This window comes from Ursus maritimus, unplaced genomic scaffold (genome assembly GCF_017311325.1).
Source record: "Ursus maritimus isolate PB19 unplaced genomic scaffold, ASM1731132v1 scaffold_5, whole genome shotgun sequence".
NCBI classification, from domain to species: Eukaryota; Metazoa; Chordata; class Mammalia; order Carnivora; family Ursidae; genus Ursus; species Ursus maritimus.
In genome coordinates, this window is record NW_024426663.1 from 58,266,841 (window position 1) to 58,281,105 (window position 14,265).

General features: G+C 39.1%; 1 protein-coding gene across 1 annotated transcript in view; it reads right to left on the reverse strand.

Annotated features, from left to right (window-relative positions):
• Positions 1-683: 683 nt before the first annotated feature.
• The window catches only part of DDX46 (DEAD-box helicase 46), a 68,061-nt gene continuing 54,479 nt past the window's right edge, over positions 684-14,265 (reverse strand). Inside the window, 5 exon segments of the mRNA XM_040622430.1 lie at positions 684-1,348; positions 3,355-3,428; positions 9,985-10,129; positions 10,449-10,667; positions 12,485-12,661. Coding sequence (XP_040478364.1) covers positions 1,301-1,348; positions 3,355-3,428; positions 9,985-10,129; positions 10,449-10,667; positions 12,485-12,661 — 663 coding nt within the window. The 3' untranslated portion in view covers positions 684-1,300.

Genomic DNA, 14,265 nt, shown 5'->3' on the forward strand with positions numbered 1-14,265 from the left:
CCCAGTTATATCCATCTTAGTTTTTCAGTAAGAATAACTATATTGAAGAAATGATTGATACCCTTTGTCATTTTAACCACTTAATGTACTATTAATATGATTTTAGTATACTTTATTTTCTTCTTTTTAAAAAAACCTCAAGTCAAGAATATTCGGAAACTTCTGTTTCTCTTAATTTAAGAAATATATCTATTTAATTCCTGGAAATTTTCTTTTTTCAAGAAGTGACAACACCACAAAGTTCTAATACACCAGGAGTCTTGAAAAGAATATTGGGTGATCCAATTATAACAATTTAAATTAGAATATTCAGGAAATGTATCTGAGGGGTCAAAAATTAATTTATGACTTCTTGTGAGCTAAATTTCACTGAGAGATGCTTAAATCTAAGTCTACAACACAGGTACCATTATGCTTGAAAATTTTTAAGAAAGAAAATTCATAACCTACTCAATAATCCTGGACAAAATGTGGATTAAAATTAGTAGTGTGTTTTTATGTACAGATGTATGAACACTTTCAGGGGAAAAAGGAAACATTAATATTTATACGCTACAAATCACTTTCTTTTAAGGAAGATTAAAAAAGATTTAGTAGCTAGACATAGAGCTAGAGGTTGTGAGGAGAACCTAAAAGGAGTAAATACTAAAACTCTTTGCAGTGTAAAGAAATGCAAAAAACTCTTATACTAAAATCTTTAATTTTACAAAACCAAAAAGCAGTCCACCTATTGCCCATTTTTGATGATAAAAATTGAAACAAAAACTGAAACATTTTGTAAAAATTCTATTATAACATTCTTAAATCCAGTTCATATTGTTCCACTGAGTCAAGTAAGATTTAAGCTTGAGGTGCGGGGCGGGAGGGACGGGACACGACAGAAAATTAAAGAATTTTACCTTTTTTTGAGGAGATGATCACTATTTCATTTCAAGAGGATATGGTGAAGAGCCCCTTAGTGACTTGTATGCTTTATTATTGTCAATTATTGTCAAAAGTCCAAATATTTCCATTTTTTTAAACTTCTGGAGTATTATCCAGATATTTAAAATATTGATATTTAAAGTTTACATTAAAGAACATCATATGCTGAAAACAGGCCTGCTTTAAATACAGTTTGATAATTCTGGTGGTACTTACTGAAAGAAGATTTCTTTACCAAATACTGGTTTCATATATTTAAAAAAAATCAGCAAGACAGAATTTTAAAAATCTTAATTTACAATATATTGTAAACTGGAGACAACAACTGCCACATGTGTCACAAACCAGCACAAGTAAAAAGTTTTTTCCAGATATTTTATAAGACTTTGTATCTTCCTTTATTTGTTGGTTGGTATGAATTTTGCTGTAAGAGAAAAAAAAAGATACGTAGTCAGAAAAAGCAAAGGAAAAAAAAAAGAAAAAGAAATACATGTCAAAGACATTTCCTTTCCAAACTGATAGCATTATCAAATATTTAACAGAAAATGTTAGTATTATTATACTGAGGAAGAAAAAACTTCAATAACCAGTCATCTGTGTGTGTTCACGTGACTACTCCTGGACAGTTTTGAACCCACACATGGTGGTAGCATCAAGGTTCCTTCTCTATCACTCCTTCGTGAAATAGTCTTACAAGCCCTTGATTTAAAGGATATTTAAAAAAAAAAAAAAAAAAAAAGGCTTTTCTTCTTCCTTCCTGTTTTGTGTAGCTAAGGGGAATTTTAGAAAAGCCCTCAAAAATACATTTGTAGGGGCACCTGGGCAGCGCAGTCGTTAAGCGTCTGCCTTCGGCTCAGGGCGTGATCCCAGCGTTATGGGATCGAGCCCCACATCAGGCTCCTCCGCTAGGAGCCTGCTTCTTCCTCTCCCACTCCCCCTGCTTGTGTTCTCTCTCTCACTGGCTGTCTCTGTCAAATAAATAAATAAAATCTTTAAAAAAAACAAACACATTTGTAGAGAAAGGACAAACTGTCCTTTCAAAGGCCCCTCACCCAGTATACACATTATAGGGAGTTTACAAGCTTCAACTGGCACTAAAGACACAGGGATGGGGGCGACTGGGTGGCTCAGTTGGTTAAGCATCTGGACTCCTTTTTTTTTTAAGATTTTATTTATTTATTTGATGGAGAGAGAGACAGCCAGCGAGAGAGGGAACACAGGCAGGGGGAGTGGGAGAGGAAGAAGCAGGCTCATAGCAGAGGAGTCCGATATGGGGCTCGATCCCAGGACTCCGGGATCACGCCCTGAGCCAAAGGCAGATGCTTAACGACTGAGCCACCCAGGCGCCCCAAGCATCTGGACTCTTGATTTCAGCTCAGGTCATGATCTCAGGGTTGTGGGATTGAGCCCCAAGGCTGGCTTTGCACTCAGCTGGGAGCTGCTTCTCTCCCTCTGCCCCTCTCCAGCTCGTGTGCATTTTCTCTAAAGTAAATAAATACATCTTAACAAAAAGAAAAAAGACACAGGGACGTGTTCACCTTCTTTGGGAAGGTGGTCTATAAAAGGATGCCTTTTCCACAGCATAACCTCTTTGGAAATTATTTAGCAAAACTTACATAAAGATAACTACATCTGCACAATAATTTGCAATTCCAATACGTTTTAACTCCAACGTACATACCCCAAGAGAAAAGCACACTGATATGTACAAAAGAGACATGAAAGAATTCTCAGAGAAGGGTGGCCTGGGTGACTCAGCTGGTTAAGCATCCGACTCTTGGTTTCAGCTCAGGTCGTGATCTCAGGGTTGTGAGATCCAAGGCTTACATCACCCCACGCTCAGCATGGAGTTGGCTTAAAACTCTCCCTCCCTTTCCCCCTACCCCGCCTCCGGCACTCTCCCTCTCTCAAATAAATAATTAAATGAATGAATAAATGAATGAATGAATGCTCAGAGAAGTATTATTCATAAAAACAAAAGGTAAAATAGTCCTACTAAAGTCCAATACATAATTTGTGGGTATATTCACAAATTAAATACTTACACAGCCATGAAAGACAATGAGTGCTACATGCAACAACATGGATTTCCTCCAAGTAATGCTGAGTCAAAGAAATTAGATACAAAAGAGTACATAGCAATTGATCCCACTTATATGGAGTTCAAAAATAGGTGCAAATAATCTACCACGTTAAAAGAACACTGTTACATTTGGGGGAGATGAATAGTGACAGGAGGAGCATGCGAGGAGCTTCTGGAATGCTGGTATTGTACTCTGTTTCTTGATCTGGGCAGTGATGACATCAGTGTGCTTCCTTTGTGAAACTTCACCAAGCTATAGGTTTATGACTTGTGTAGTTTTCTGAATTTATATTATAGTTCAATAAAATATTTACTAAAACAAAGAAGTCTTTGAGGTTTTCACTCACCAGCCGAATCAGTTCTTCTTTTATAAGCCTGGTGATTTCTGCCTTTGCTTTCTGCACAGCCAGTTCATTGGCACCTGGTGGGCAAGAGGAAAACGTTATTCATATGCTAGAATTACACTGGATGTTTATCCGTGTCATGGAGATCCAGCAGGAGTTCCTGTAGATGACTTTGAGAAACACTGTACTGCCTGCCAAGATAGCCTTTCAGAACCTGGTGGAACATCATCCACATTATATAATGGCTGCTTATTATTCTGATTACTTTAAGAGTTTCAAATGTAACCAATGACATCACATTACATGTAGTGTTAAGAGTTCTTGTGGGGGGGGGGGCTCCTGGGTCACACAGTCGATTAAGTATCCAACTCCTGTTTCGATTCAGGTCATGATCTCAGGGTCACGAGATCGAGCCCCTTGGCCTGCTCCACACTCAGCAGGGAGTCTCTCCCTCTCTCTCTGCCCCTCCCACTCATGCTCGCTCTCAAATAAATAAATATTAAAAAAAAAAAAAGAGTTCTTGGTATGATTAAAAAGAGCAAAGAAAAGAAGATTAGCACTTTGTCCAAAAGAGACTAAGAAAAGTTGAAGAGAAATATAAACTCCTTGGTTCAATCTATTTAACAAGTATTTATCAGACATTTATTATATTCCCTAAGGTGGATGACTAGCCAAGTTGAAGGAGAAAAGATGCCATGGAATATTTTGGGAAGGGAATCCCATGTGCAATGGTACAGATTAAGAAAGGCATGTTTAGGGACGCCTGGGCAGCTTAGTTGGTTAAGTGTCTGCCTTCAGCTCAGGTCATGATCCCAGGGTCCTGGGATCAAGCCCCGCATCGGGCTCCCTGCTCTGTTGAGAGCCTGGTTCTCCCTCTCTTTCTCCCTCTTCTCTCTCTCTTTCTTCCTCTTGCTCGTGCCCTCTCTCTCTCAAATAAATAATCTTGGGGGGGAAAAAAAAGGCATGCTTAATTACTGAAGAGTAAGAGAAGTACAGTGTGGTTGGAAAAGAGTGTAAAAGATAAAAGAACACAGCAAGATAGCCTAGAGGATGAGGCAGTCTGGAGACATTCATTCATACAGTTATTTCAACTCAAGAAAGTACCCACCATGTATAATATAGAATGAGAGATTCATTATACAAACAACTCATTCATGCTCTATATGATCTTGCAGACTATTAGAAAAACAAACTTGTAAAGATATTACAACAGAATGGAAAGGTAGGAAGTAGTTTATCAGAATGACTTCTAAATATCATTCCTTACAAAAACCCCTCCCTCAGTTCTCCAGGCAGAGTTCAGTCGCTAAGAGATGAGAAGCAAATAAAGTAAGAAGTAATTAAGAAGATACTGAATCCAAGAGGAAAAACAGGTATTATCAGTAGTGATGGTAGATGAAATTCAATTCTGAGATTGCTGTAGTTGAAGGGCTCATGTGACATCCAGTTGGAAATGTCAGGCCAATGGAAATATGAACCAGAAGTAAAGGAGACATAAAGACGAGAGAACCATGAAGGGTAGTGGGAAGGGATCTGAAGACAAGGGACAATGCCAGGGACCAGGTAAGTCTAGATAGGTAACACACACCAAAAAAATAGTAATAAAAATAAATAAATAAAAGTTAGAAAAAGGTGACAACTGGGTGGCTCAGTCGATTAAGCATCTGACTCTTGATTTAGGCTCAGGTCATGATCTAAGGTCGTGAGATCCAGCCCCATGTCAGCTTCTACGCTGGGTGTGGAGATTGCTTAAGATTCTCTCTCTCCCCCTCTGCTCCACCACTCCCTCCTTCCTCTCTCTCAAAAAAATCCAAAATAAAGTAAAATAAAAATTAAAAAAAATTAAAGGAGATAGGTAGCACAGTGCACACTGATAAAAATTAAAGAGCTGGACCAACAGACAAGAAAGTAAGGACTAGGGTAGGAGTGAAATGTTAAACAATATGAGAACTAGGGATGCAATGCAGAAAGCTATGTATTTATCATTCTATGTAAGAAAACAAAATGAGGAAAACAAGCCACAAGAATTCCTTCTTATTAGATGTGAATGACGTTTTCTGATCCCAGGGGGAGCAAGGGAAGGGAGGAGGGCAGGAAGGAAAGGAGATGAAGAAGGAAAAGGAAGAGAGGAGAAAGAGCAAGGGGGGGAGGAAGAAGAAACAGTTTAACAATGGGAAGGAAAGAGCCAGGAGTATGGCTGTGAAGTCACAGCCACATATCTCATCTAAATCCCATACCCCCACCAGCCAGCAACCACACATTTTAAAGCTGTGGGTGCTGGAAGAGAGGTGGATGAAAGTAAACAAAAGGGTAGAACCAAGAGCGAAGCCAGACTAAAAATTACAACCAAAATGAAATTCAGGAGGAAAATATGCTACTTGGCATGAGTTGGTGTGAAGCTTGTTGATATTCTGTGCTATTTTAAAAAGAAAGAAAATGACACTCTCACCTAAATCAAAGTAGAAGAGTAATTTTCCTACTTTAGTTAGAGCCTGACCATTTGGACCAGTTTAAAGTTTTGACTTATAAAGCTTCTTTAGGTAATAGGTTACATATGTTTATAAGCTGCCATGGAAAAGAGGCATTTCCTTTCATTGGTCCTAAAACAACTCTGGCTGCTTTTAAGGGATTCTCCACTAGTAAAAAGAGAGGGTCACAAAACAGGCTATAAATTATACAGGATGGCTAGGCACATAAGGCCTTCCTGTTCTCCTTCCCGCTGCCTGGTGGGAGGCCTGAAACTGCTGAGCCACACAGAGCCTCCAAGGAGCCAGGCAGTAGGGTCCCTCCAATTACAGAACTAGAAACAGATGACACTAGGCTCCTTCCAACACCTGTTTTTGTCCTATTAGAGTTCAGCTGATTTGGCTGGAGTTTCAAAAACTAAAAATCCTTTAAAAAACTAATCCTCTATGAAAATCTCAAAGCTTTGGATCATTTTAACTACTAATCTCCAGTTCTTAACCATCACTACGGCTCTAGACTTTTTAAATTTTTTTTAGATTTTATTCATTTATTTATTTGAGATGAGACCAGAGAGAGAGAGAGAGACAGCGAGTACAAGCGAGGGGAGCAGCAGAGAGAGAGGGAGAAGCAGACTCTCTGCTGAGCAGGGCAGGGCTCAATCCCCGGACCCCAGGATCATGACCTGAGCCGAAGGCAGACGCTCAACCGACAGAGCCACCCATGCATCCCTGGCTCTAGAATTCTAAAGATTCGTTTTTGATAAGATTATCTTGTTATATACGTGGGGGAAAGCTGATTTAGATTATAAAAATTAGACATTATTTCCTAAGTACAAGTTGACAGTGGAGAGAAAGGACCAGAAGCACTCTAAGTGGAAGGAAAAGTCAAGCAGAAGCTGTGGGCTTCTCACTTCACTTGGCAGTAGAGGAGGTATGTTCTGGTAAAGTTCTATGTAAGATGAACCTCGATATACTATACTAAACATAATTACTTTTAAATTCAAGAATTACACAGAGGATCCTTTTTCAAATCAAGCAATCGTTATCTCTGATTTACCTCTTTCTAAGGCAGGCATTTAAAAGTACTGGTTTTGCTTAAATGGCCCCCATGATATTCAAGCTGAAAATAAAAGGCTGACTGCATGTACACCAAGGGTTTTATCATCAGATTCTACTGGAGGACACTGTGTCTCCATCCTGTATGGCCTAAAGACACTGGAGTAGGGGAGACCTGTCCAGTTCCAAGCGCAGAAAGATGTCAGTGTAATTTTCTCTCCTTGAAGAACTAGGTGCCAGCAATCCTCATTTTACTACACAATAAGGAAGAGTATCACATGATTTAGAAACACAAAGTCACTGGCAGAACAAAAGTCTTTCAGGACACATAAAAGGATGCACTTAAAAACCTGACTTAATAAAAGTCACAATCACAAAAAAAAGACATGGAATTTGCTTAGTTCAAGCTCTACATCCTTTGTGCACCATTTTAAAATATGCATGAATCTTAAATATGCATGCATTTTAAAATATGCATGAAATAATGGCAGAATGGCAATAACACGGAACATATAAAAAGGCTGCATTTGAGTTTCCCCATTGCCACAATTCATCAGTAACTTTAAAGGTCCAGTCGTGAGAGTGCATCAGTGAAAATGGCAGAGCCTGGAACTCCGAAAGCCTGTCCTCTGACAAAAAGTGAGTAAATCTGCAAAAACCTGAAATCAACTGTACCAGAATTCCGGAAACTAATCAAAAGTTTATAGCAACCAGGCAAATACTTACTAAAGAAAAACAAAACAACAACAACAAAAAAACCCAACAGCATAATCTTGGCAACAGCACTCTTCAGTGCCTTAACTTACTCTGACCCTATCTTGCACTTTTGGCCAGGAAATGATTTCTACTTAGGGGTAGATGGGATACACACTACACATGTGTTTTTCTTCTTGTATCTTAATGCTAAGATGCCACACAAAAATAACTGAGGTCACCAATTCAAAGGAAAGTGACTAAACAGGCACAGCACTAATTAACTTTTAGTGCCGTTTATGAGATTCCTTGTTTTGGCCAGGAAAAAATCAATTCCTAATACGTAAGCAGATCATCTGTACATTATATTCAGAAAGAACTTACCTAAAATTATAAAGTCCTCACAAAATCAAAGAAATGCCAAAATGTAACAAGAACAAAAAAACACTGTCACTAACAGTGACAAACCTTATTTACAATATACTTTCAATGGAACTAAATACCTTCTAATGATCTTTCCAACAACAAACTTAAAAGCTAACCATTACAGTAGCCACCAGCCATGTATGTGGCTATTTAAATTTAAATTAATAAAAACTGGGGCTCCTGGCTGGCTCAGTCAGTAGAGCATGCGACTCTTGATCTCATCGTCGTAAGTTTGAGCCCCACAACGGGTGTAGAGATTACTTAAAAAAATAAAAAAATCAAATATGAATTCCTTTACAAAAATTAAATAAAATTTACAAATTTCAGTCACACTGGCCGTATTTTGAGTGCTCCATAGCCATCACAGAGTGTTCTCTTGGACAGTGCAGCTTTAAAGAGATCAAATAGAGGAGATGCCTGTCAAGTAATACTTTGTATCCTGAAGACAAGTGACTATAGGGCTTAATCAGATGCATTACTCAGAAAATTTATCAAGTGTTTACCCCTCTGCTCTGAGAATAGGGCAGATGATAAAATCACTACATCCAGAGAACTCCAGTGGGGGGAGGGGACACAACAAGTAAAAATATACTACAATTTCTGTGATGACTACTGTGAAGACAAACAGGTAAAGAGCTACAGAGCGGTGAAGAGGGTGAGGTAAGGCTTCTTCGTCAGAAGTGATGTGTGCGGGGCGCCTGGGTGGCACAGCGGTTAAGCTTCTGCCTTCAGCTCAGGGCGTGATCCTGGCGTTATGGGATCGAGCCCCACATCAGGCTCCTCCGCTATGAGCCTGCTTCTTCCTCTCCCACTCCCCCTGCTTGTGTTCCCTCTCTCGCTGGCTGTCTCTATCTCTGTCAAATAAATAAAATCTTTAAAAAAAAAAAAAAAAGAAGTGATGTGTGCGCCTCAACGTAACTCGGCCGGTGCCTGAGATGATACAGGATGTGAGAGAGGCTCCTCTGGAGCCATCAAAGCCATTTAAAGCACTATGGATGCAGACTCTGAGCTTACAGAACACACAGGACCAACCTTTCCACAGCTCCAAAACCAGTACGCAACAGACACTTAATTCATTAAACTGATGAAGTGGATCTGGCTGGGTCTACACTTGTAAGTCTATTACAAAGATATTCAGATACATAAATGAAGGGAGGCAAGTTGTCCTATTATGCAGTGGAATAATACATTAGGGGGAAAATAAAAATGGAAAGTCTTTTGAACTCATTCATGAATGTGTGAAATAAAGTTAAAAAGCAAATCTGACTGGGGTGGCTGGGAGGCTCACTCAGTTAAGCATCCAACTTAGTTTAGGCTCAGCTCATGAGGTCTAACCCTGCAGTCAGGTTCCATGCTCAGCAAGGAGTCTGCTTGAGATTCTCTCCCTTTCCCTCTTCTTCTGCCCCTCTGTCTCTGTCTCTGACTCTCTCTCACACACACACACACTCTCTCAAATAAATAAAGTGTAAAAAGAAAACAAAACAAAACACACACAAAAAAACCCCAAATCTGATCACTCTATGTAATACCTTACTTATATACTTTGGGTTATGGTATTCTCTGTCCTCTTCTTGTTTTTTTTAAAGATATGCAAGAACTTTTATGGCCATAATTACACAGGGAATACTTGCTTGGATAAACATTCATTAAGTGAACTAATATACTGATTTACTTTCTAACCGAAACTTTGACCAGAATATTCTACTTATTAAAAGCATAAACACATCAGTCCTTAAAATATCTTTCTTTTAGAGTGATTTTCTAATTTGACTGAATTGTCAAGACTGAAAGAGTTCCATATACAGTCACCTTTCCATATGTACTGAATGTCTAAATAAAGACCTTAAATGATACATGAAAAACTATTTTTTTCTTATACATGTTCCTTACTTTTATCCTCTCTAGAACTAACCTTACATTCTCTCTGTGCCTGTTACATCTATATATCAACTCTGACCTAACTCAAGACTGCAACAGAACCAACAATACTTACTTTCAATTGCCAAGTAAATTTTCCGCTCTCCTTCCTTAGGTTCTTTGCCAGGAGGGAAATATGTTCCTCTGATTGTAATTGCGGCTTCAGAATACTCACTGATTCTCTGCAGAGCTTCCTTAGAGGTAACTTTCCACCTAGCAGTCTATGAAAGAAAGGGTGGGAGGAAAAAAATCACTTCACGGAAGGACAAAAACCTGGCGTACGGACAAAGAATAGGTTGGTTAAATAATATTATGGTCAATATTAAGAATATAATTAACACTTTCACATAAAATCATTTAGATCCTAATGTAACTAGAATATATTCATAAAAATAAAATTTCTATTGTTGTCTCCCTCATCTAAATAAAAAGTAAAGTAGCTATTAAAATGTTCACAGGTTTTAAAGAAGGTATTTTTGCTCCTAAAGAAGCAAGAGTTTTTACTCCATCATTTAAAAAAGGCTTAAAACTGTTACTTGCCTGTGGGAAGTCATTGATCTCTAATTCTTCCTCATATCTCTTAAAAGATTCATTTTGTCCACCATCCTGTCTCTCCTCTTCTTGTTTCTCCAAAGGCACATAATTGAGCTTGGCATTGATCTTTTCAGCAAGTTGCTCTGCAATGGTTTTGGCAGACACAGTGGGAGCCAGGATGGTGCCACCTCTGAGAATCGCATTGGTGGCCTGTTGCATCACATCCTGTAGTTTAAGAAGACCTACAGTCAAATCTCAAATGAGGGCAGAGACGAGATCAGGGATCCTACCACAAATTATTCTCTGGTAAGCCACTAACTAGAAGCATCTTTCTAATGCAGAGTCCTATTCATGTGCAAATTAGCAGTACATATTAACAGTTTAATGTATTTATCTCCCTTACTTTGATGAGAAAAATAAAGAACATTCAACTCTATTATTAAAAATTCTACTGGATCATAGAGAATTAGATAACTCTTGATATACAATAAAATATTTCTAAAATCATTTATATAACTTTGTGGCTCCTAAGAATTTCCTCTAAATTAGAATCTTTGTCCACTACCACCACTGAGCTCTCCAACCCCAAAGCCCAAGCCAATGTTCAATAAATTACAGTAAATGACTGACTTACATTTTTACTTTATTTTGTACTTAAACCTTTTTAATTTGAACTTAATTTTACCATATGCCTAATGTGGACAGAATTCTATAGGTAATAACTGACTCAAACCTCAAGCTTTTCTAACAATGAGAAGGCGTGGCTATTTGATTTCACCAACGAAGACTTATTAGCAGTAATAATCCCAGAGAATATCAGATGAGGCACTATAATCTCTGTTTTCAGAGGAAGTAAGGCCTGAATACAGCAGACACTTCATGGTAACTCACTGGCTAAACATGTGATCTTAGCCAAGCAGCAGAGAAGCAATTCTCATTGGCTAAACGAAACAAACAGAAACCTGAGACTCTAAGTCTCAATTGTAGCTGCCTCACTGAGTCAGTCCACTAGCGTCCGGAAGGCTTGGTCCTTCCAGGTTGGGTGTTACAGTCCCGAAGCTATCCAGCCTACTGGACACAGGGCTCTACCAGTCCACAAACTCTCAAAATCTTCAAAACACTGTTAAAATAAACAAACTATTCTTTAGGAGAATCCTATGAAAGTTTATTCTTAGTTAAAAATTAAGTTGATAATTTTTTAAAAATTAATAAAAAAGCTCTCAAGAGAAAGATGGCATGTGAAATACTTAACACATTTTCCACTGTTTAAGCCCATGTTAGTTTGAGTTATGTAACCAGGTATTATACTTCCAAGAAATTGTTTGTGTGCCCAATAAACCACCCAATAAAAGCAGATCAAGAAAGAAAACGTGGGGTGCCTGGGTGGCTCAGTCAGTTAAGCAGATGCCTTTGGCTAGGTCATGATCCCAGGGTCCTGGGACCGAGCCCCACATCAGGCTCCGTGCTCAGTGGGGACTCTGCTTCTCCCTCTGTCTCTCGCCCGCTTGTGCTTGCTCTCTTTTCCTCTCAAATAAATAAAATCTTGGGGAAAAAAAAAGAAAAAAGGGGGGAGCTATTTCCTTAAGATATTGTTAAGATCAATCAGAATATTACTTTATAAAACTATCAAGAGCTAACATGCTTCAGTTAAGAATTCCAAAACAGGGGGCGCCTGGGTGGCTCAGTCGTTAAGCATCTGCCTTCCGCTCAGGGCGTGATCCCAGAGTCGTGGGATCGAGCCCCACATCAGGCTCCTCCACCGGGAGGCTGCTTCTTCCTCTCCCACTTCCCCTGCTTGTGTTCCCTCTCTCACTGGCTGTCTCTCTGTCAAATAAATAAATAAAATCTTAGGAAAAAAAAAAAAGAATTCCAAAATAGGCATTAAGACTTTAGTTAACCATATAAGAGGAATCATCCAAATGCAGTAACTGAAGAATCTGTATTCGATTAATGTTAAATTCCCACTAACTCAATGTCTAGAACAACCTGCTCACTTGTGCTGACATAAAAAGCAGTGACTAAAACTTGGAGCAATTACTTAATACCTGAGACTCAATGCCCAAATTCTTCTGAGCATTGATTCTAAGAGCCAATCTCTTAGCAATTTCTAATTTCTCAGCATTTCCTGCAGTTGGAGCAGGAACACTAGACGTTCCAGGCGCAGCCATATCCTTAACTCTCTTCTTTGAATTAAACATACTTTCAATTTGTTCATCAATCTAAAGAAAATAAAAAGATTAATAAAAATTGGATTAAAAATACCAATTTAGATACATCCACAGAAACAAATAATATTTCTGCCAAATGACTAGAATTAGTCGCATTTATGTTAATTCAACCACAAAAATCAATAGGAAAATAGACCAGTTATTTGTTGAGGATGGCACATTTTAAAAAATCAGTTACCTATGGCAGGAAAAAGACAGAAAAGAGAAAGAGAAAGAAAACAGAAATACAATGCCACATGAACCAAGTGAGCACACTCCTAAGCGGTCCAGAAAATATATCCCAGTTCAGCAATTGACCATGTGTTGTTGTTAAGACAGAGAACCCAACATGATATAGCTGAGATGCTTCAGGGCTCAGGCCCTGAGGCTAAATTAAACTGCAGTGAAAGAGGATGGCAGAAGGGCAGTGTAACTCAAGGCCGGTAGGCCACTAAAATTACAGTCAACAGTTCTCAGGGGGAATGGTACAAGTTCCTAAGGTGGGGCTCCCCATATCCTTCCCAACTTCTGAAGTATAAATGGATTTGCCTTAAAAACTGGGTAACAGAAGGGCCCCTGGGTGGCTTAGACGGTTAAGCATCTGCCTGCAGCTCAGGTCATGATCCCGGGGTCCTGGTATGGAGCCCCACAACCGGCTCCCTGCTCAGTGAGGAGGCAGCTTCTCCCTCTGCCTCTGCCCCTCCCCACTCGTGCCCTCTCTCTCTTTTCCAAATAAATAAAATCTTAAAAAAAAAAAAAAATCGGGTAACAGAATCAGAAAAGAGGGCTTTATTGCTTTATTCCTTTGAACCAAAAAAGGACAAAAAGTAAGGTTGGTTTCCCCATCAAAGCAAAAATAAAGGTGAATGCCTCAGCTCTTCAGGAGCCACATGAGCAGAACTTCAACTGTGCCATCCTGAGGCTGGACACAACCAGCTCATAAGCTATTTGCATTTCCTTTTAAAGATGCTTTCTGCCCAACAATGACTACTGACAAGGCCAACTAAAGAGATGCAAACCCCTTTATATACTTAAATTAGGCTAATAAGGCCTTATCTGCTAAAACTCAAATGCAGAAAAGAGCTTGCGTAGGGTTTTAAAAATTAATTAGGTGGGGCACCTGGTGGCTCAGTCAGTTAAAAGTGTCCAACTCTTGATTTCGGCTCAGGTCATGATCTCAGGGCTGTGAGATGAAGCCCCCCATAGGGCTCCGCACTCAGCGCTGACTCTATTTGAGGTTCTCTCTCTCCTTCTCCTTCTGCCTTTCTCCCCACTCATGTGTACTCTCTCTCTCAAATAAATAAATAAATCTTAAAAATTAACCACAGAAAGAACCGATATATTTCATACAATGAGATTCAAAATAATGTTCAAAGTAACATTGAAAAAAAAAAACTGAGGTGGTTTTCTGGGAGGACTGGGTGGCTCAGTCAGTTAAAGCATATGACTCTTGATTTCTGCTCGTGTCATGATCTCAGGGTTGTGAGATCAGGCCCTGAGTTGGGCTCCACGCTGGGTGCACATCCTAAGATTCTCCCTCTCCCTCCCTCTCCCTCAGCCCCTACCCCCCCAAAAAGAACACAAAACTGAGGTAGTTTCAAAGCAAGGCCGTAAAT